Raw genomic sequence first — 20,938 nt, forward strand, 5'->3', positions numbered from 1 at the left:
TTTCAAATCTTAATTGTTTCCTTCGTGCTGTACAAATAAATCTCCTGTCTTTATATATTTGGCAGATTTTTATTTTATTTTGGTTGCCTCTTCGAAAGGTACAAGAGCAGAACAAAACTGCAGCTGCAGGCAAGCCTTTCATTTGCCGATTTAGGATTTTTACTAAATTGCTTGGTGTCAGGATTCGTCTCCCTAACAGGCCGAACCAAAACGCAGAGAAGGACCTACTTGCCGCTGCAATAGGAGTCATGTCATAGGCTGCCTCTGGAGACAAGCCTGCAGGAATTTTTCGCCCTGAAAGTTTTGTTTCCTGTGTGGCAAGGAAGGAGACTTCACATTGCAGCTATGCAAAACGCTATGTATGCACACTAGAGAAGACCTGCAAGACTCATGTTTCAATGTGGCAGCTGTAGAAATGAAAAACAGGATTAGATAAAATAATGGAATCTAGGGCTGCATATACACTATGCATTTAAAGTGTATTTCCCCTCCACAAAATACCCTGTGAACCGCAGTTTGTTAAGGGTACTGGGCTGAAGCTCTGTGAGTTCCTAGGATTCATGTTTTTGGAGGGATGTGCTTTAAATGTGCAGTATTCACGCAGCCTAGTTCCCCCATCAGTCAGAACAGCAAGAAATGGTATCTGTGTATTCAGAGTCTGATCACCAGATGATGGAGATGATGATCAACTTTTGGCAATCCTCTGTCTTGTGACTCTTGGCATTAAGCTTAAGTTGGCAGAGTTCCTCTGGTGACGCCGACAGCATCAGAATACATTTCTTTTGGCAGTTGAACGGGTGAATTTTGGATTGTTAAAACCAGTCACAGGTATTGCATTTATTTTTGAGATTTGTGCTCCGTCTCCCTGTATCACACCTGCCTTCACTGCCACAGCTATTAAGCCTGTAGTAAGTAAATAATGAATGACACAGTGCTTTGTGTCTCACACCCACACATGAGCTACATGTTGGAGGAGCAGTTATTGTTATGCTCTTCCACGCCAACACAGAATCTGCTTTGCCAGGGACCAGAGTTTCTCACTCACTAATATCAGTCGCGAGCTGCAGATACTACTCTGATTCACATCGAATACTAAAACACATGTGTTACATGAAAGAGCCGCTGCTCTCTCCCTGGCATGGTTATGATGAGTTCAGGAACCGCAGGTTGCCGTGTCGTCAAAACATAACAAACTTTAAAACCAAAATTTCAACCCATAGTTTAAAAAGCTGGCTTGCTTCAACAGTTAAGATTCACCACAGTTTAGGGTTTAGATGCAACATGAAACTATGAGTCACCTAAAAAGCAAACTATGGAAACTTCTGATTTCCTCCTCAGCGCTACGCCAGAGAAGGGAGCATAGAAGCCAGAGGGTTGCTGCAGTGTGCCCTTGAAACACTAAGCCATAGTTTAGCATTACTGTATGTGCAAAACATCCCAGAGTCAGACTAGATAGACATCTGGTTTGACTTCACATGCTTTCTACTACAGTAGTACCTCGGTCAGATGACTTGTCAATCCCAACAGGTATATAAGAGGACGACCCGGCCCGCGGCCTGCCCAGGCCAAGCCCATCGCTTTCTATTCCCGTACGTTGTTGCCCACGGAGCGCAACTATGCTCAAATTGACAAAGAGGCATGTGCCATTCCCTCTGATGCAGATCTTCTCTCTCTCTCTCTCTCTCTCTCTCTCTCTCTATATATATATATATAGGGGGTGGGGGGGGATTGCACATGTGCCCATCAAGCTATGTGTGGGAATTATCCCTCCGTGTGTGGTGCTGTCAGGAGGGGGTCGTGCAAATGCTGCACGTTGTGCAGAATGGAAATATTTAGGTGTGATGTTCTATCCATGGATGCAGCTTGCAGAGGGGAAATTCAAGAGGGCGAGGGAGCATGAATCCGCTGTGGGGAGCGGAGCGCATTTCTAGTGCACGGGTGCCTGCCTGCAGAAGGGATTTGTGCTGTGGAGCTGTTGTGGAAAATGCCTATGTGGTTGTGTTGACAGGTGTGCATATTTTGAGGCAGTGCACACCTATGTTTGTGGAACTGCAAACCTTTCCAGTCATGTGTTACTCCAGTCAAATCCCACATATGAATGTGGGGAAAGATGATGGTGTGTAGCCTGGTGTAAATTAATTTGTAACCTGGGAGGATTACCACGGCCTGGACTGTCCCTGAGAACCGTAGACTGTCCCCGGGACAGGTGAGGGTGCTGATCCCTTATTTTCAAATCTGAAACTTGACAGCTATGGGCCCAACCTCGGACTGCCCACACCTCTCTGCCTTCTTACTTCGACCCCATTGACACAATACATTTAAAGTGCCATGAAAGCACTTTAAGCAAGCTTGGTTTTTAAACCACTCTGAGAAATGTAGCTCTGTGAAGTAAATAGGGGAAGATCGTGTCCTTCTAACAAACTACAGCTCCCAGAATTTTGAGGGAAGCCATGTCTATTTAAAGTGGTATCATAGTGTAGTGATACAGTGTGAATGGCGCCTCACAGACTTAAGGGTGGCACTGACTTCCTCCTCCTTAGTCTCAGCAGTGCCACCGTGGAACTCAGCAATAAGCAGGATGGGAACAAAACTCGAATTACCGGTAAGCTGGCTCTTCCTGCCATTGGCAAGGGCTCCACTTGCTTCTGGGTCTCCCTGCCTTCCACCCTACTGGTTCCAATGGACACCTATTGCTGCTGCCCTTGACTGTGAGGTCCTCAGTACCTATGAGAAGCAGGGAAAGGCATCCTTCAGCCACCAGCTGAGCAAGTTTCAGATACTCAGCACTTACTCCCTACCTCTGAGATCCTTAGTAGGAGTGACTTGCCTAGCGTGCAGGCACTGGCCAAAGGAAGGCCACTGACTAGAGAAGGAAATGCAGCCCTGATCCTATAGGCCTACTCCAACCTCATTTTATGCTGAGAATCTTTTGCTGCACTCAAGAGCCTTTTGGGTATAAAACGCGGGATATATAAAATAAAATGGCATAGTTTCTTTTTCATTATGTGAGGAAGCAGCTGATTAGCCCAGGCTATGACCTTTTGCAATTATATCTGTGTCTGCAACTGCTTTATTGGGGGAATTGCCAGGAGTGTATCCCTGGAGGCAGGAGAGTTTGAAGAGGCAAAAGTTTTTGCTCACTGTTTTATGACACGTCAGTTCTTTTTCATAAAGATTTACCTTACTGTGACTTAAAAAAAAAAAGACTTTAAAGGGTTACCTACTTCTTTACAGGACCAATGCTCTCTAGCTTTAAAGCAAAAGAACGCGCAGGACTCGAACTCACTCCCCGAAAGGTGAATGATTAGAACACACACCGCGTTCTTCCCCTTTACGTTTTACTTCTAGCGCCTATTGGCTCAAACTTGGTGACGACATTCGCACCGCCTCTCCGGAAATGCAGACCAGTCTCCAAGCCTCCGCCCCCCACCATTCCTTTTGCCGCCGTTCCCCTGTCAGCCCATTCAGCCAATGCGACAAGGAGTTTGGCTTGAAGGACAAGGAGTTTTCCGTCCAATAAGAGCCTAGAAGAAGTGTTGATCGCCTGTCAGTTGGGCGGAGGTTTTCTTTCTTTTTCTTTTATGGAAAAAAAAATCCTCTAGCTTGCTGATTTCGCAAGAAGCACCAGAGAAGTGGAGCTGGGAGGAGGGGTAGGGCGGAGCATCTGTTGAGCGACATTTATGAGAGGCCACCGGGAAACAGAGACTATCTGAAGGGGCGGGAGGAAATGAGCTGCAGGCGGGACTTGCGGTGACTCCCGCCCAATGGAAAATGCCGAGCAGTCCGGGACTTATTTGACATAAGGAGCCCACTGGATCCAATAGGGCGGAGCGCAGGCGGGATTTAAACCTGCCGGGCAAATCGCGCGGGAGACTGGTTTGATTTTCACCAATAGGGGCAGGGATAGGGTTGAGGGGCGGCACCGCGGCCCAATAGGACGGCGAAGCGTCCCTGCGACGGACGGAGCGAGCGGCCAATCGGGTCGGTCCGGGTCGGGTTCGGTTGCTAGCTTGCTGGGCCAGGTTCGGGGCCGCGGAGCGGAGAGCGGAACGGGGGGAGCTTCGCCCGAGGGGGGTCCCGATCCGCCACCGCAACCATGCCGGCCGTATCCAAGGGAGACGGGATGCGGGGCCTGGCCGTGTTCATCTCCGACATCCGAAACTGTGAGGGGACGCGGACCTTGGGGAAGACCGTACCGCGGGGTGTGGAAGGGGGGGGGGAGGAGGGAGGCATTGAAAGCGAGTGAGGGGGAGAGAGACGCTGTGGGGTGTCGGGGTGGGCGTCGGACCGCGGGGAGGACTCGGGAGGGGCCGGGTCGGACAGCGGCCAGGGCGGTGGGCGAGCCGGCGGAGGGGGCGGCCGTTGGCTGAGGGGGACGAAGGCTGGCTTGGGCGGCGGGGAGGCAGGCAGGGGCGGAGGGGGCTCTTCCCAGGCTCCTCGCAGGGGGTCGTGCCGAGCGTGGGCGTGGGGGAAAAGGACCGAGCGAGCAACTGCAGGGTGATGGGTTAAGAGTGGACACGCTTGGCATTTCGGGCATGCCCGCGAAGAGAGTGGGCCGCGTGGGGCACAGTGAGAAATGGGCATCGTTGTGGGGTATTTTTTTTTGGGGGGGGGTGCAGCTGGAGGGAGACAGAAGTGGCCTGAATGACTGGGGGATGTCGGGTTCACTGGAGGCTCTCCCCCACCCAAGGGCTACGCAGGTGATGCTGCTGCCAGTGGGATGTGCAGTTTTCAGTGCCAGGTGTTCCCTGACTCCAGGACTTGAGGCCTTGGAGAAAGGCGAATGGGGGTGATGAGCAGGAAGTTGCAAGGCAGGGGTGGGGTGGGGTAAGGTGAGGCTTTGAGAGGAGAGAGGTATAGGAGGACTGTGGAGAGGTCCCCCACTTTGTCCAGGCGGGAGTTGGGGTTCTCCTCCTCTGCTAACGCAAGGGCATCTGAAGAGGTTGCAGGTGAATCAGGAGCCAGTACTCTGGCCTTGTCAGGGCAGATTGGATGGACTGGCTCCAGAACTTCCCTTGGGCTGAGTTCGGTTTTGCATGAATTGCCTTTCTTTGGGGAGCGTTGTGTTGCGTGTAGGGCTGTGGAGGGTCGAAACGGATCTCCAGAAGTTGGCACCGTAAGGAATGTTGTTGCCAGCAAATGAGGAACAGCTATGTACATCCTGTGTTGTTGTTTTTTTGAAAAAAAGGATGGTGGGAGGAGGAGATTCTGCGTTGAAATGACAAAATAAATTGTGGCAGGGCTTCTGATTCTTGTTGGGTAGGACATCTTTTCCATGGGATTTGTACCCCATGGCTGTTGGCTAGCGTCTAGAGGAGCAACAGTTAACAGGTCAAATGTGTGGTTCTGTTAGAGCATGGCTGTTGAGTACTGTACACATTTGTGGTTCATTACAACACCCTAGCATTATTTGACACTTGAGCACATAAATTTCCAGTTTCTGGGCTTAGTAGCAAGTATTTAGCAAGTCATTTTTCAAACTGATCTTGGGAGAGATTATAGTGGTCATGGAAACAAGGGTGTTATATTTGAAACCGAGGAGATCCCAATCCAGCTTTCATCTTATATGGGGATGGTCTGTGGCCAGAGGCTAGAATTATTTGATTCAGCCCACTTTCCCCACCTCCTTCTCTTGAATCCTAGTTTTCCCCTCCACCCTTCCTCTCCTTGGCAAAGAAACCTACAGACACAAGTGTTGTGCAACATCAATTTTGCAAGAACAATACAAGTAGCGGTTACCGGAACAATACTCTGTGGGTGACAGCTTGCAGGGTTAATGTCACATCGTCATTTTTAGACAGCAGATCTCCTAAAACATATTCCTCCCCCTTCTACTCCGACCACTGAGTCTGAGTGTAAGAGCACAACCCATCACCATAATAGAAAATATTATTAAAAAGTGAATTTGACCAGGCCATGACAAAATGTAGTTATGTGACATGTTGGAACGTTCTTGAGATAACTTCATTGCACTGAAAGTTAATTGGGGGGGGGCAGGAGAGAGTAATCCTGTAGTGCAGAGGTGGGGAAGCTTTGGCTATCTGGCTATTGCTGAACTACAACTCCAATCTTCCTTGGCCATTGGGTGTTCTTGCTGGGGCTGATGGTAGCTGCGCTTCAGCAGCTTCTGGAGGACCATAGGTTCCCCACCCCTGCTGTAGGAAATTCAGCATAGCTTAAAGACTGTCTGAATTGGCAAAGAGTAAGTGGAGACACAGGCCTCTTTCCCTGTGTCTTTGCTTGGAGACGGGGTTTTTATTTGTGTGTAATTTTCTAGCTTTGAGGCTGCCGTTGAACACTGTAGCTGGCCCTGGCACCTCTGTAAATGAATATTATGGAAGTGACTATAGTTCGGTGGTTGAGCACGTGCTTTGTGTGTAGAAGGTCTCAGGTTCAATTGCTAGAATCCTAGTTAAAAACAAATAAGGCAGCAGATGATGAAGGGGCCTTTTTTTGCCTGAGATTCTACAGAGCTGCTGCCAATTAGAGTATATGATACAGCCTTAGATGAACAGTCAGACCTGGTATAAATAAGGCATCTTTTAGGTTTTTAACAATCTAAACCTGCAGGATGAGACTTCGAATCTCAGCTTAAACCTCAGCTTGGGCCTGTTACTAAGGTGGCTTTATGCAGATTTATGCAGACCCACATGCCTACTGTATCACATTGACAGGCTTGATTACTGTAACTCGCTCTACGTAGAGCTGCCCTTGAAGTTGTCCCAGAAACTCCAGCGGGTGCAGAATGCCGCGGTGAGCCTCTTTACTGGGTCCTCGCCATGGGACCACATTCACCCAGTGCTTTACCAGCTGCACTGGCTCCCAGTGGAGTACAGGGTCAGGTTTAAGGTGCAGGTTTTGACCTTTAAAGCCCTTTGCGGCCTAGGACCCTCGTACCTATGGGACCGCCTCTCCTGGTATGCCCTGCAGAGGACCTTAAGGTCCATAAATAGCAACACTCTAGAGATCCCAGGCCCTAAAGAAGTCAGATTAGCCTCAACCAGGGCCAGGGCCTTTTCAACCCTGGCTCCGGCTTGGTGGAACACTCTGTCTCATGAGACCAGGGCCCTGTGGGATCTTATTTCTTTCCGCAGGGCCTGTAAGACAGAGTTGTTCCGCCTGGCCTTTGGCCTGGAATCAACCTGATCCCCTCCCCCTCTTTCCTTTTCCTTCTGTGATGGAATCCCTATTTGGGGACTTCCCTGGCTTTTTTTCTGGCCCACGTAGGACCAGTCTGGATAGTTGGTCTTGGTGAAGATTTGACGTTTTCTACCGCCACACAGTTTTTGATCTGGGCTTCCATTGAAATGAGGCTGCATCTTAAGTTGTATTTTAATCATGTTTTTAAGTTGTATTTTAATCAATTGTTTTTATACCTGATGTTAGCTGCCCTGAGCCCGGTCTTGGCCAGGGAGGGCGGGATATAAATAAAAATTGTTGTTGTTGTTGTTTGGAGACACCAGTATTTTGACATTTCTTCTCTGAGTAAGAACCTGGAAGTGGGTGGTCCATTTCTGGAGGTGGTGTTGACACACCTCCTAAGTGCCTATGTCCTAAAAATAGCCAAATTAAATGAGTGGTTCCTCCTGCGCCTTTAATAACTGTGTGCAAGAGGGCATTTTGTCAGGTGCAACATGTCCTGCAGGAACGAGAAAAGCAGCAGCTGCCAAAATTCACTGGCAAACAACTATTAAAGGTGCAGGATGCCTGCCCTTTTTGGCAGCCAGCCATCCTAGTCTCAGGAAAGCCCACATCCCTGTTTGTGAAAAGCGAACCCTTATTCTCCATTTCCATCTGTAAAATGGGCAAAGACTGAAGGGAGCTTTGAGTGAAGCTCATATCAATGAGCGAACCAGGCCAAATCATTTGCAGTTGCAAGCCATAAATTGTTAACAGAGACGTAAGTGTTCAGAAAATGTCAGAGAGGTGTTTCCCAAGGCCTTAGGATGAATATTTTTGGGACGGGATGTTGTGTGCAAAATGTTTTGAGTCGCAGGTGTCTCTTTTATTGACATGACAGAAATGTGTGCTGGGGGTTGCGAGAATTGTAGAGAAGTTTCTGAAAGGAGCAACAGTTCAAGCTTCCTGAGGCTCTCTCCAGCACCAGCGAAAGAAGGAACAGGCAGTCAGGGACGCACCAGGGAATGTGTGGGCAGCAGTGCTGCGTCTGAGCCGGAAAGGAGGCTGCATCTCAGCACCAGTTGATATGTTATGCTTTTGAAGATGTAGGAGTCCTTCCAGCAGTTGCATATGTGGGTGGATGTCATGTGGGAAACATTAATGCAGAGGGTTTGGTGGCCACAGACCTGTGAAATCTATAATTCCATAATGGGCTGAGAGCTTGGCCTTGGGAGTGGGACACTGAATCCTGCATCAGTGGGGAAGCTATGGAGATGTGGACGAGATCAGTGATGGGGGTGGGAGCCTCATGGAAAAGTCTCTGGGCTTGTAAAGCAAGAGCAGGATGCAATAGTTAACACATTTCACAGGTCTGTTGCAAAGGCATTCCTGCTTGTTACTGATTTCCTCATATTATACAGTCATGCAGGTATTAATAGTCCCGTGAGTCTTCTATTTGAGGTGATGGATCTTCATGGAAAACAAGGTTTGGGAAACCTGTGGCCTTCCCTACATTGTTGGACTCCAGCTTCCCTCCCAACAGCCAGGAAAGGTGGGAGTTCTGGTCCAGTTCCAACAACATCTGGAAAGCCACCCTAGAGGGGGGTCATGGGCCCTTATGTTTCAGGTTCTTTCTTTCTTTTTGCACCTCTTAAGCATTGCGATGTTTGACCATTCACTTGGCACTGCTCACACACTCCTGACAGGGTGTTACTGGGACAAAAGGAGAGAGCAATCCAGACTGTTTAACTCCATGACACTGTCTATTTTTATACATACATGTTTTTTTAAAAAGACTCCTGTCAATGAAATTGGACTAAGGAACTTACCGGTAGTTGTTTTTCCTGCTTCATTCACAACAAATTCAAGGAATTGTGTGTTTACCTGTTTGTGGCAGGTAAAAGAGGTAGTGAGTATCTAGTTTGGATTTGTCCCTTGTTTAAGTTAAAACATATGGTGGAGATATAAGGGAACACACTCTCTAGAGAGAATCACCCTGCACTACAGTTTAAATGATAATTGCCACCCAACCAACTACCCTCCAGGGTAGCTCATCCGGCTTTCTGTTTTGTTGGGTTAAGAAGCCCATATGTCTTTTGCCCTTCCATTTAATGGTTGCTCCTAGTTTCAGTCCTGAGCAAGGAAGGACCAGTGGAGACTATCCCATTATGGTGAATGGGGCACTCCCCAACCAACCTCTGTCTGCTTTCTATCAATCCAGGGGTGACATCAGCTGGCAGCTTCCTCTTCCTCAGTTTCAGTATTGCAGTACTCAGCAGGGAAGAGGATGGAATTGCAAAGCTATACATGAGTTGGCTCTGCCCATCATTGAGTTCACCCTCTGCTGGTTTCCCTGCCTTCCAATCCCAGTGGGTGATCTACTGTTGCCATTGGGCACCTGCCTCCTTCCCCAAAAGGGGTCCATCACTGTGTCCCATATATAAAAAGCAGCCCCACACCAGAACAAGTTATATATGCAAGAGATCCATGTGTACTTGTCCCCTCCCCCTGTTTATGGGTTGTTTTGTGCTTCACCCGGCAAATCCTTCTTAGGTCCTAGGTCCTGTCACTAAAAGTGGCTGTTGTGCAAAGAAGAGATGGGATTCCCTTTCCTGAGGGTGGCATTGTCTTCAGTCTGGCTCTCGCTCACTCAGGAGCCAACTGGAAAATGAATGTTTACTCTTCAGGTGCTCCCATGTACAGATCTGTTTGCCCTCTCTTGCCAGTTCTAGTATGGGGTTGACTGGTTCACACAGCTACCCCCAAAGCGGTACAAGTTGCCTTTTGTGGGGGACCTCTGTGGGCTTCCCCCCTCCCTGTAAGGGCCCACAGATGTGGGATGTCCGTGGCTGAATCGTCCAATCCCCCCTCCCTTCATTTAAAAGCAGACCCCAAAATTGGATCAGAGCGGGTATTAATCTCTTCTTCCTATACCACTTCCCGAATCTGGGTGTTTTCTATCAGGGCAAAGAGCAGCAGCTTTATTCAGTGTGTTTGTGTTACATTTTGGTTGGGTAAATAGCTGTCTGGGGTTAAATCTCACCTTTTCCCTAGGGCTACTGCTCTGATCAAAATCAGAGTTCCCTGGTGGCTTCTAAGGTGTCATTTCGGGGGGGGGGGAGTTGGGAGCTCTGATCACAGATCTTGTGGCCTGCATCTCATGTACTTTGGCCCTTAAGTGATGGCAAAGCAGCAAAATGGCTATGGAGTCTTTCCTTTTGGTGTGTTGCTGGATTATGTTTTGTTCATGCACATTTCCATTTGCTGGTATTTTTTCCAAGCTCTTTCTCTCTCCCCCCCCCCCCAATATTATTTACCTGTATTTGTTCCCTTGATGTACTGGTAGGCATTTAGTAGTACTAAGCACATATCCAGGTGAGTTGAGTGGGCGTTGTATAGAGAAGGCTGACTTGTCCCTTGTTTGAATGCCTTTGTCTTTGATTCCAGGTAAGAGCAAAGAGGCTGAAATCAAACGAATCAACAAAGAGTTGGCCAATATCCGGTCCAAATTCAAGGGTAAGTCCTTCCTCTGGTATCTCTCTCTCTCCTCTCTCCCCCTCCCCCCTTCTTCCAATCTGCAGGATATGCTATTTCACACCATAGATCCTGACAGCAGCTCCATGAGTCAGCCTGACTTACTCACAGTTTCTCATTTTTCCTCTCTCTCTCTTTTTTCCCCTCCTCGACTGTGCTTATCTGTAGTCACTGCCCAGGTTGGTTCAGCTCTCGCCGTCCATCTTTTCCTAATACCCTGTCAGCAATGCTTTGCAGAAAGGTGCTTTATGTGGTCTGTCCGCAGGCAACAGATGAGGGATGACCCTGTGCTCAGGGTCGAAATGCTAAACAGCTGGACTGTCCCAGCTGGACTGTCTCCACAAGCTGGACTGTCTCCAGCTGGGACATTGAAATTAACTTGAAAAGGTCTGATTCCCAGGCCCTCTGCTCTGACCGGTAGCCCTCCTTTCTCTTCCTCGAGAATCTGGGAGTTGCTTGTGCCAGCACCGTGCACAGTCCTGTTTAAAGCCAGTCTCGTCCAGTGTGGCCCAGGAATTAATTTCTCCCAACAACCTTTTGCTTCTGATCCACTGAACTCCCTCCCCACCGAAACCTGGATCCAGATATTGATCTTTGCATATTTGAAGCTTCTGGAACATGCTGGGGTGGGTGGGCGTTGCAGGGCTATTTGTGCTGCCGGAGAAGGGCAATTTTCTCTGCTTCCACTGCGAAACAAAAGAGGGGAGGGGGAGGCTTGAACAGAAACCCAAACTGTGTTCCTGGTCGGATTAGCAGAATTTAACAGGCTCAGTTCCTCTACAGTCTTTGTGGTCAGGGCATTCAACAAGGAGGGCGGGGTAGGGCAGTCAAAAGTGCACAGTTGTGCAATTTGTGACAAGTTTCTTTTAAAGGAGGAGCATGCTTGAGTTAGGAGCATGACAGAAACCAGCAATCCTTCAGGTACAATCCACTTATCCTCCCACCCCCTGCAACGGTATGGGAACACAAGAATGTTGTTAAGGACCAGACAACCAACCCCAATCATTTCACTTTGTGTCATGTGGCAGATAGCAGTGACTACTGCAAATGCATACGGTGCTTAGATCCTCTTTATATCACCAAACTCCCACTAGGCTACTTCCAGAGAACCTTGTGGTTCCCAGAACCCCATCCCAGAAAATCCAGCAGTTTGGGTTCCTTCCTTACCCTGGCCGTCTCTACCAAACCTCCTCCTTTTCTCAAAGCACAGCATGATCTAGCTGTCTGGGGATCTCTGTGGATGTTAACTGCATGCTGCAGTTTCGAAATTGCCTGCAGAATCCTTTGAACCTGAGTGTTCTTTTCAATTCAAAGGGGAAAGTTTCTAGCTCTCATGATTTGGCAGCGTGTTGTCTTTTGCCAAAAATGGTTACCTGGGTAGAGTTCCTTTGCTCAGTGTTGCTTTGGATCCCTGTTGCTCCCCGTGTGTTGCGAAACAGTTACGTCTTCCTCGGTTCAGATCAAGAATAGCTCAGATGGTGGGGAGAAGAATGAATGGCACAACCACAATGCGACAGCAGTTTGACCTTCTATTCCATGAGCAGCTCCTTTGGAATTTCAGATTGAAGACTTTTATGATCTGTCGTCGTAATTCTCTGCATTAGTGTTGCAGGACGGGGGGTGGATCTTCCAGGAGCTCCATTGCCTTTATAAAATTGCCCCCTAGGTTGCATCACAAATGTGTTTTATGATACTCCTGGGCACAGTATTTTTCTCCATCTCGCATGTACCATATTTTTCCGTGTATAAGACTAGGTTTTTTAACCAAAAAAATAGGTTTAAAATTGGGGCTCGTCTTATACACGGGTAGTGCTGAGGGGTGTTTTCTTAATTTCGATTCCCCAAAAATAGGGGGCGTCTTATACATGGGGGCGTCTTATACACGGAGAAATACGGTATGTATGTATGCAGACACACTGAGTCATGTCTGCATACATTGGAGGCAAGTCATTCAAAGTGCCTGCTTTTTGTGCAGAAGGTTCCAGGTTCAATCTGCAGCATCTCCAGATGGGGCTGGGAGACCGCGTTACCTGAAATCCTGGGGAGCTGCTGTCAATCAAAGTAGACAGTAGTGAGACAGATGGACCTGGCTGTATAAGGCAGCTTCCTAAGCAATTCCTTCTTTGTTGGAAAGTGACTGGAGAAAAAGAACAGAGTCCTCTTCTTCTCTGTAGTGCTGGTTAGAGTAGCCTGGAAAGGGATGCAGTCTTTCTTTCCTTACCTGAAAAAGGAAGTTTAGTATAGCAGTTGCCAGTGGCCAAAGTGGAATCTAATTCAGAGATTTTGTGGACAGAACTTCTGGCACTTTTGAGCCCACTTGCATCAGTGGGAAGAATCTGCCGAGATGGAACAGAATCCAAGCCTTAGAAGCTCTATCCTTGAGATGGGAATGGGACCAAGTTTGTAGTTATTTATTTATTTAACAAAATCTATATGCCACTTTATTATTGCTTTTTAAAATTGCTTTTTATTAAATACTGTGTTACAAAACAAACAGGAAGCAGAGATTCCACTTTTGATTCATAGTGTCTTTTTTACGGTTCGTTTACATTCGGTATGAGACACAATTGTCATAGACTTTGTGCGGTTTTGGGGAGGGGGAAATACCGCTAGTGTTAAAAAAACCAACCAACCTCTAAGCGGTTTGCAAAAATACACAATAAAACATTAAAACTGATTATTAAAAAACCAGTTAAAACCACTATTTTAAGCATTTAAAAGATTGTTAAAGTCAGCAGTAGCTAAAAAAAGAGATGAAAGACATGTAACGTCCACATAGAATTGTAGAATTATGGAGTTGGAAGGGACCCCAAGGGTCATCTAGTCCAACCCCCTGCAATGCAGGAATCTCAGCTAAAGCATCCATGACAGATGGCACTGAAAAAGAATACAGTGAAGACGCCTTCACTGGTATCAGTGAGGAAGAAGATCCAAAGTGTAGGTGCTGCCACACTGAAAATATAGATTACAGTGTTACCTCAGGTTAATAACTTAATTCGTTCTGGAGGTCTGTTCTTAACCTGAAACTGTTCTTAACCTGAGATACCACTTTAGCTAATGGGGCCTCCTGCTGCCGCCGCACGTTTTCTGTTCTCATCCTGAAGCAAAGTTCTTAACCCGAGGTACTATTTCCTGGATAGCGGAGTCTGTAGCCTGAAGCATCTGTAACCTGAAGCGTCTGTAAACCGAGGTACCACTGTACTTACAAGTGTGGAAGGGGCATTGTTTGGCCTCTGTAACAGTGCATGTATGGGGTAAGGGGATCCCATAAGTAAACTTGCTATGCCCGTTAAGCAGGTCAGGCATCTCTGTTAGGCAGAGTGAGGCGGCCACCTCAGGCAGCAGATTTTGGATGCTATGGAAGAGCAGCAGATGGCTGGCGATTTTAATTTATTAGTATTGTACTTTTAGCTGGAGAAAGGGGCTCGTGGGATTGGCTGCGTCAACTGCTAAAATAACATGGCTGGCCTTGAGTAATCTGTACCTTGCCTTAAGGAGGGGGCGGGCATTTGCTTCTGCACCTCAGGCAGCAAAATGGTCTGCTCCGGCCCGGAGTGAAATTGCAGAGACCATGTAAAATGAGAGTGGAGGGGGGCCCAGTGGTCATCCAGATATTGCTGGAACCCCCCCCCCCCGCCCCATATCATCCCTGACTATTACCCATGCTGGCTGGGGCTGATGGGAGTTTGAGTCCAACAGCACGTCAACACCCCTATTAAGATGAGCATTTCTCTGATCTCCTGACTCGAATCTCCTGCTTTGATTGTCATTTTAACTGTCGTGCTCTTTTAATGGGTTTGTTTATCAATTATGAATGTTGTAATGCGGCTGTTTTCCTATGTGTTTCAATTAGTGGCAGCTGTATTTTTTATTATTGGTTTTATTCATGTTATTTTGAGAGTAGGCTTTCATTTGTTTGTGGACCTCCTTGGTACAGTGGTACCTTGGGTTAAGTTCGTAACCCGAGGGACCACTGTATTTGAAAGGTAGCACATAAATTTAATAACAATAACATCGGAGGAGGGGGGCGTGTTTCACAGGTTTCCGTTCTCTGAAATTCTCTGCGACAGTTGGGAGAAATTTACTGAGAACGCCTGCCTCCTTCTCAAGCCCACCCTGGGCAGTTTAAAATAGGAAAGCATTCTGAAGCGTTGATGGTACAGTGGTACCTCGGGTTGCGGACACGGTCCATTCCGGGGTGCCGTTTGCACCCCGAAAAGTCTGCAACCTGAGCGGGGATATCGCGCATGTGCAGAAGCGTGATGTCGTGTTTCTGTGCATGCGCAACCTGCACAGAACGTTTCTGTGCATGCACAAACCACGCAGCGGAACCCGGAAGTAAACACTTCCGGGTATGCTGCGTTCGTAACCCACACAGTTCGCAACCCGCAGTGAACGCAACACGAGGTACGGCTGTACTAGGCTGGAAAGCTTTTGCAACTGCTTCCCCCCTTCCCACGCCCCTGCCTTGCAAGACACCTCTCTCCTTCCAGCAGCGCCAGTGACCCCCCCTCCCCTCTCCCTGTTGCTCTTTCCCCTCTCAGGAGATAAAGCCTTGGATGGTTACAGCAAGAAAAAATATGTCTGCAAGCTGCTTTTCATATTCCTGCTGGGCCATGACATCGACTTTGGTCACATGGAGGCTGTCAACCTCCTCAGCTCCAACAAGTACACGGAGAAGCAAATTGTGAGTAGGCTTGAGGGGCCTGGGGAGGGAGGGTGGGGGTCTTCCCCCCTTTCCCCCCTGTTAAACTGGCTCCAGCTTTCCCTTGGTCTCAGTTTCCCATCTGTATAAATAGATATAAAGGAGCAACAGGCAGCTACCTCCCAACGTTATCATCAAAAGGCAGAGTGCCAAGTCTGTAAGGAATTTATTAGGGAAGGCTGTGCTATTTATTTTCATTACATTATTATTCACTCCAAGGGGCTCAGGATACTATATCTCACATATAGTCCTCCCCCCGGGACATCTATGGATTTTTTTAAAATAAAAAAATATGGACAAGAATTCTTCCATTGTGCAACATACATACACCTCTGTGTTGGTGTCATCCAGGTACACGTTTTCCACCTTTTCATGTGTTTTTTTGTGAACTACGCCTGGATGGAGGTTTCAATCTAGTCCTCTGTATCCCAGATGTGGGGAACTTTTGGCTCTCTGGATGTTGCTGAACTACAACTCCCACCAGCCTTAGCAAGCATGGCTAGGGATGATGGGAGTTGAAGTTCAGCAGCATTGGCCTCTGGGCCAATGATCATCCACACCCACAACATTCCAATTCTCCCCACTATTTCAGTTACCTCACATGGTTTTGTTCTTTTTCTTCTTTGTATTTTGAGCTATTTGTATCCGTGAGGATGATACAGGAAGTATCATGCCTGTTAAATAAAGAAGTAGCTCTATTTGCTGATGGCTGAAGAAAAAAAGTGACCTGTGGCACTTGACAATCAACTCTCAAATGCTTTGGATGGAAACAGTTTGGCTGCCAGGGTGTGTCGCTGCAGGAATTGTAGTGCAGAAAAGAGCTCCTATTTGCTGGACTGTGCAGCACATTATATGGCTGGATACACACCACACATTTGCTGCACATTTACAGCCCCCCCCAGATAATCCTGAGAACTGTAGTTTGTGCTGGGAATTGAAGTTCTCTGTGTGGTGAACTATGGTTCCCATGATTCTTTGGGGGAAGCCAGGTGCTTTTAATGCGCATGATCTTTGTCTGCCTTGGGAGTGCCAGCCAACTTCGTTCTGGCCCCTTTTCTGCTGTGGGACAGAGTGGGGAAAAAGCCTCTGTGATGTTGTGGGTTGTGTGTCCATGCCTCTCTCCCAGCTCAGAATGTGCCTGCATGTGCATTTATCTGCCTCTTCGCTGCCCTAGGGTTACCTGTTCATTTCGGTGCTGGTGAACTGCAACAGCGAGCTGATCCGCCTCATCAACAACGCCATCAAGAACGACTTGGCGAGCCGCAACCCCACCTTCATGTGCCTGGCCCTGCACTGCATTGCCAATGTGGGCAGCCGTGAGATGGCCGAGGCCTTTGCCTCTGAGATCCCCCGCATCCTGGTGGCCGGGTAAGCCAGTCTCACTAAAGAAAAGCCCGTTTGCTCAGAGGGAGTCTATCCACAAGAGTCAAGGAACATATACAAGGCTGCGTCTGGTTTGTGTCTCCAGGCATCCTTTTTATTGTGATCTGAGCTCCCAATGCCATCTGCGCGGTTATGCACAATCCCACTTCCAGTGCTCTTTGTGCCTCCAAAGGTTTTGTGGCAGCCATCCTGCTTCACTCCCAGTTGGTGCCTGTCCTGTAGATCCCTCCCAAAACCCTGGAACCTTTTATGCTGCAAATATTCAGGGTAGTGTTTTTTGTTGCCCGTGTTTTGCACTCTAGACAGCAATAACGCAGGGAAAGTATCGCAGAACAGCTAACAAAGTGGAACAGTGTGTGGACGGTCCCAATATCAATCCACTGCTAACGCACTGTTATTTCATCAAATTTTCTGTTTTACAATTTAAAATACTCTTTTTACATGCTTAAGATATCAGTGACTTCCCTTTTTCTCTTTCCATGGTTCACTTTCATATCTTAAAATCCCTGCATATTTTACAAAAACTATACCATTCAGTATTCCATTATTGCATCCATCAAAACTTATTTACACTGCTGAGTTTTCTTAATGCTGCCAGCGTTTTCAGCTGCACACAATTATTTCCCATATATTCAATAAACATTTTCCAATCTGCTTTAAACATACGTTCTTCTTGTTTTCTTATTTTATACGTTAAGTCTGCAAGTTGTGCATATTCTGTCAACTTAAGTTGCCATTCTTCTTTGGTTGGGACCTCGATCATTTTCCACTTTGAGGCCAACAAAACACAGGCCGCAGTAGCAGCATACATAAATAACCTTTTTTGACACCTGGGAATTTTCGTCTGAATTATCCCCAACAGAAAGGACTCTGGATTTTTTGGGGAAGTACTTTTAGACATTTTTTTCAGTTCATTATGGATTATCAGTTCCTCTGCAATTGATGTGTTCTCCTTCCTTCACCTGTCTTGACCCACCTGTTTGTCTGCAACTGCCTCTCAGTGACACCATGGATAGCGTGAAGCAGAGTGCTGCCCTCTGCCTCCTGCGCCTCTACAAGACCTCACCCGACCTGGTGCCCATGGGAGAGTGGACGTCACGGGTGGTGCACCTTCTGAATGATCAGCACATGGTATGTAAACCCGCCCCACCCCGGCCTCTGCTTCCTAGGGGGCCGATGTATGGAACCACCCCCACAATAACACATGTATGGTATGTCCTCTGCACCCACTCAGTCACTATCACATGGCCCATCGCTCGGGGAACACTGAGAGCTATTTACTTCTTTGTACCCAGAGCTCATATTATTTATTTATTTATTTATTTATACATACCCCCGCCCCTGGGCAGCTCCCAACAGAATATTAAAAACTTCCCTAAACAGGGCTGCCTTCAGGTGTCTTCTAAAAGTCAGATAGTTGTTTGTTTCTTCGACATCTGATGGGAGGGCATTCCACAGGATGGGTGCCACTACCGAGAAGGCCCTCTGCCTGGTTCCTTGTAACGTCACTTCTCGCAGGGAGGGAACTGCTAGGAGGCCCTCAGAGCTGGACCTCAGTGTCCAGGCTGAATGATGGGGGTGGGCCGAGGCTGTTTAGGGCTTTAAAGGTCAGCACCAACACTTTGAATTGTGCACGGAAATGTACTGGGGGCCAATGAAGGTCTTTCAGGAAAGGTGTAATATGGTCTCAGCGGCCACTCCCAGTCACCGCATTCTGGATTAGTTGCAGTTTCTGGGTCACTTTCAAAGGTAGCCCCACGTAGAGTGCATTGCTGTAGTCCAAGTGGGAGATAGCCAAAGCATGCACCACTCTGGTGAGACAGTCTGCAGGCAGGTAGGGTCTCAGCCTGCATATCAGATGGGGCTAGTAGACAGCTACCTTGGACAGAGAATGGGCCTGTGCCTCCATGGACAGCTGTGAGTCCAAAATGACTCAAAATAAGAGTAGCCAGACGTTTACGCTGCTGAGAGTAAAGGTTCTTCATAACAGTAGGTTTTATTGGTCTGTATATGGTGACTCTGGGATGCACAGATGAGAGGCAGCGTACAAAGCTTTGGCCACCAACAGACCCCTGTTTGACTGAAGCATGCTGTTTGCTCCAAAATGCTCCCATGTAGTAGCGTTGCACATCACATCCTTTACTTCCCCATCAAGATGCCTTCTATCGTATGCCAAGTGGGAGCCAGAAAGCAATGCATTTGTACCTCCTTTAGCCCCCGCCGAAGTGGTCTCACTTGGCACGCCATCTCTCCCCACCAAACACAGGGCGTGGTCACAGCTGCCGTCAGCCTCATTGCCTGCCTCTGCAAGAAGAATCCTGATGACTTCAAGACGTGCGTTTCATTGGCAGTATCCAGGCTCAGCAGGGTGAGGTCGGGTTGTGTTTGTGTGTGTGTGTGTACGCAGAAGAGAGCAGGGCACCAATTATTTTGCCCTTTAGTTGGTTGTACTTGTGCGAGTCTTATTTCTGGGAACCAGGATTCCCCTAAACTAGGTGGGTGCTTCTCTCCCAGGGCTGAGAGCAGGCACGGAGTGATTTTCATCTGGATTACAGTGGGGGGAGAAAGGGTTAACCCCCACCCCCAAAAAATATCCCTCTTGTTTGCTGCAGCCTCAGTGAAAATAGTGTCTCCTCTTCACCTGCTTCCAGTTGTTTAAGGAAAGAAACATGGAGCAGGAAGTGATGCATTAAGCACATCAGTTCCTCAGTGTCTGTCCACAAAGGCTACGACTCTCTCTCTCTCTCGTTGTTTTGCTGTATTTTGTACAGATTTGAGCTGGGGTACTTAAATTGGGAAAGCATGGGGGGAATGAACCCCACTGCCTGGCATAGTGACTTATCTGCTTCCCCCTTCTCCCCATGACTGTGTTTAAGCACATCTAGTCCCCCGGCCAGGGCTTTGTGGTAAAGGGTTTATGTAGGTGTGGGGAACTTCAGGCCTAAAGGACAAATGCGACCCTCCGAGCCTCTCTGTCTGGCCCTTGGGACCTTTTGGCAGCCCATGCTCCTCACTGGCCCCACTTCTCACTCCCAGGTGTTTTTGCGTGGCTGGAATGTATCCTTGAACTCTGCCTGGAGTTCACCTGCTTGCTCCAACCACTTTTGCCACTGGCCCCACCCACCACTGCCTTGTGGGCCCCCCAGAAGATTGCCCAGAAGGGAACGTGGCCCCTGGACTGAAAAGGGTTCCCCACCTCTGGACTAATGAATAATGAGGATGTTCCAATATAGCTGACTCACCGGTGGTTTGTGCTGCTGTGTTTTTGCATCCCACCCCCTGCCCCTCTGGCAGATTGTGTCATCGGCCTCCACAGACCTCCAGGACTACACCTATTACTTTGTGCCAGCCCCCTGGCTCTCGGTCAAGCTCCTGCGGCTGCTGCAGTGTTATCCTCCCCCAGGTAAGAGGTGGCCTGGAATTGGGGGACCGGGGGTGGGGGAGGGCAGCCACTTTGGGCAGCACCCATGCCTTCTGTGCTAGAAGGCCTTCTCAGCATAGCTATCAACTTTTCCCCTTTTTTAAAGGGAAATTCCCTTATTCCGAATAGGATTCCTCGCAAGAAAAGGGAAAAGTTGACAGCTATGCCTTCTCAGTAGTGGAACGCCTTCCCACCAGATGTCAAGGAAGTAAACAACGATCTGACTTTTAGAACACATCTGAAGGCAGCCCTGTTTAGGGAAGTTTTTAATGTTTGATGTTTTACCGTGTTTTTAATAGTCTGTTGGGAGCTGCCCAGACTGGCTGAGGAAACCCAGACAGATGGGTGGGGATAAATAATAAATTATTATTATTATACTGTATTGGCCTGAAAATAATAATAATAATAATAATAATAATAATAATAATAATAATAATAATAATTCATTATTTATACCCCGCCCATCTGGCCGGGTTTCCCCAGCCACTCTGGGCGGCTTCCAACAGTATAAGATGCAACAATATAAAACGCACGTTTAAAATTCAAGGCTTACTTGTGAGTGTGGCCCACCTCCCGGCACTACCACCCTGAATGGGGGGTGGCCGGCACTCGGCACCCTGCTCCCCAAGCCAGCGGCAGCGCTCGATTCCGAGCATGCTGCGCACTTGCCTCCCGGCACTACTGACTCCCGGCACTACCTCTACAAGCCGGCGCCAGCCGCCCCCCGCCCCCTGTTTAGGGTGGTAGTGCCGAGAGGCAGGCATGCAGCGCTCCGT

The 20,938-nt window shown here is 48.1% G+C and overlaps 1 protein-coding gene across 7 annotated transcripts in view; it reads left to right on the top strand.

Annotated features, from left to right (window-relative positions):
- Positions 1 to 3,962: 3,962 nt before the first annotated feature.
- Positions 3,963 to 20,938, top strand: part of AP2A1 (adaptor related protein complex 2 subunit alpha 1) — a 37,199-nt gene continuing 20,223 nt past the window's right edge. For 6 of the 7 annotated variants that reach the window (XM_033171021.1, XM_033171024.1, XM_033171023.1 and 3 more), the window contains exons 1-7: positions 3,998 to 4,163; positions 10,567 to 10,635; positions 15,198 to 15,340; positions 16,533 to 16,726; positions 17,743 to 17,872; positions 19,008 to 19,109; positions 20,036 to 20,144. In XM_033171021.1, the coding sequence (XP_033026912.1) occupies positions 4,097 to 4,163; positions 10,567 to 10,635; positions 15,198 to 15,340; positions 16,533 to 16,726; positions 17,743 to 17,872; positions 19,008 to 19,109; positions 20,036 to 20,144 (814 nt within the window). In that variant the 5' untranslated portion in view covers positions 3,998 to 4,096. The other variant, XM_033171027.1, reaches the window with a different exon arrangement.

This window comes from Lacerta agilis, chromosome 14, assembly GCF_009819535.1.
Source record: "Lacerta agilis isolate rLacAgi1 chromosome 14, rLacAgi1.pri, whole genome shotgun sequence".
NCBI lineage: Eukaryota > Metazoa > Chordata > Lepidosauria > Squamata > Lacertidae > Lacerta > Lacerta agilis.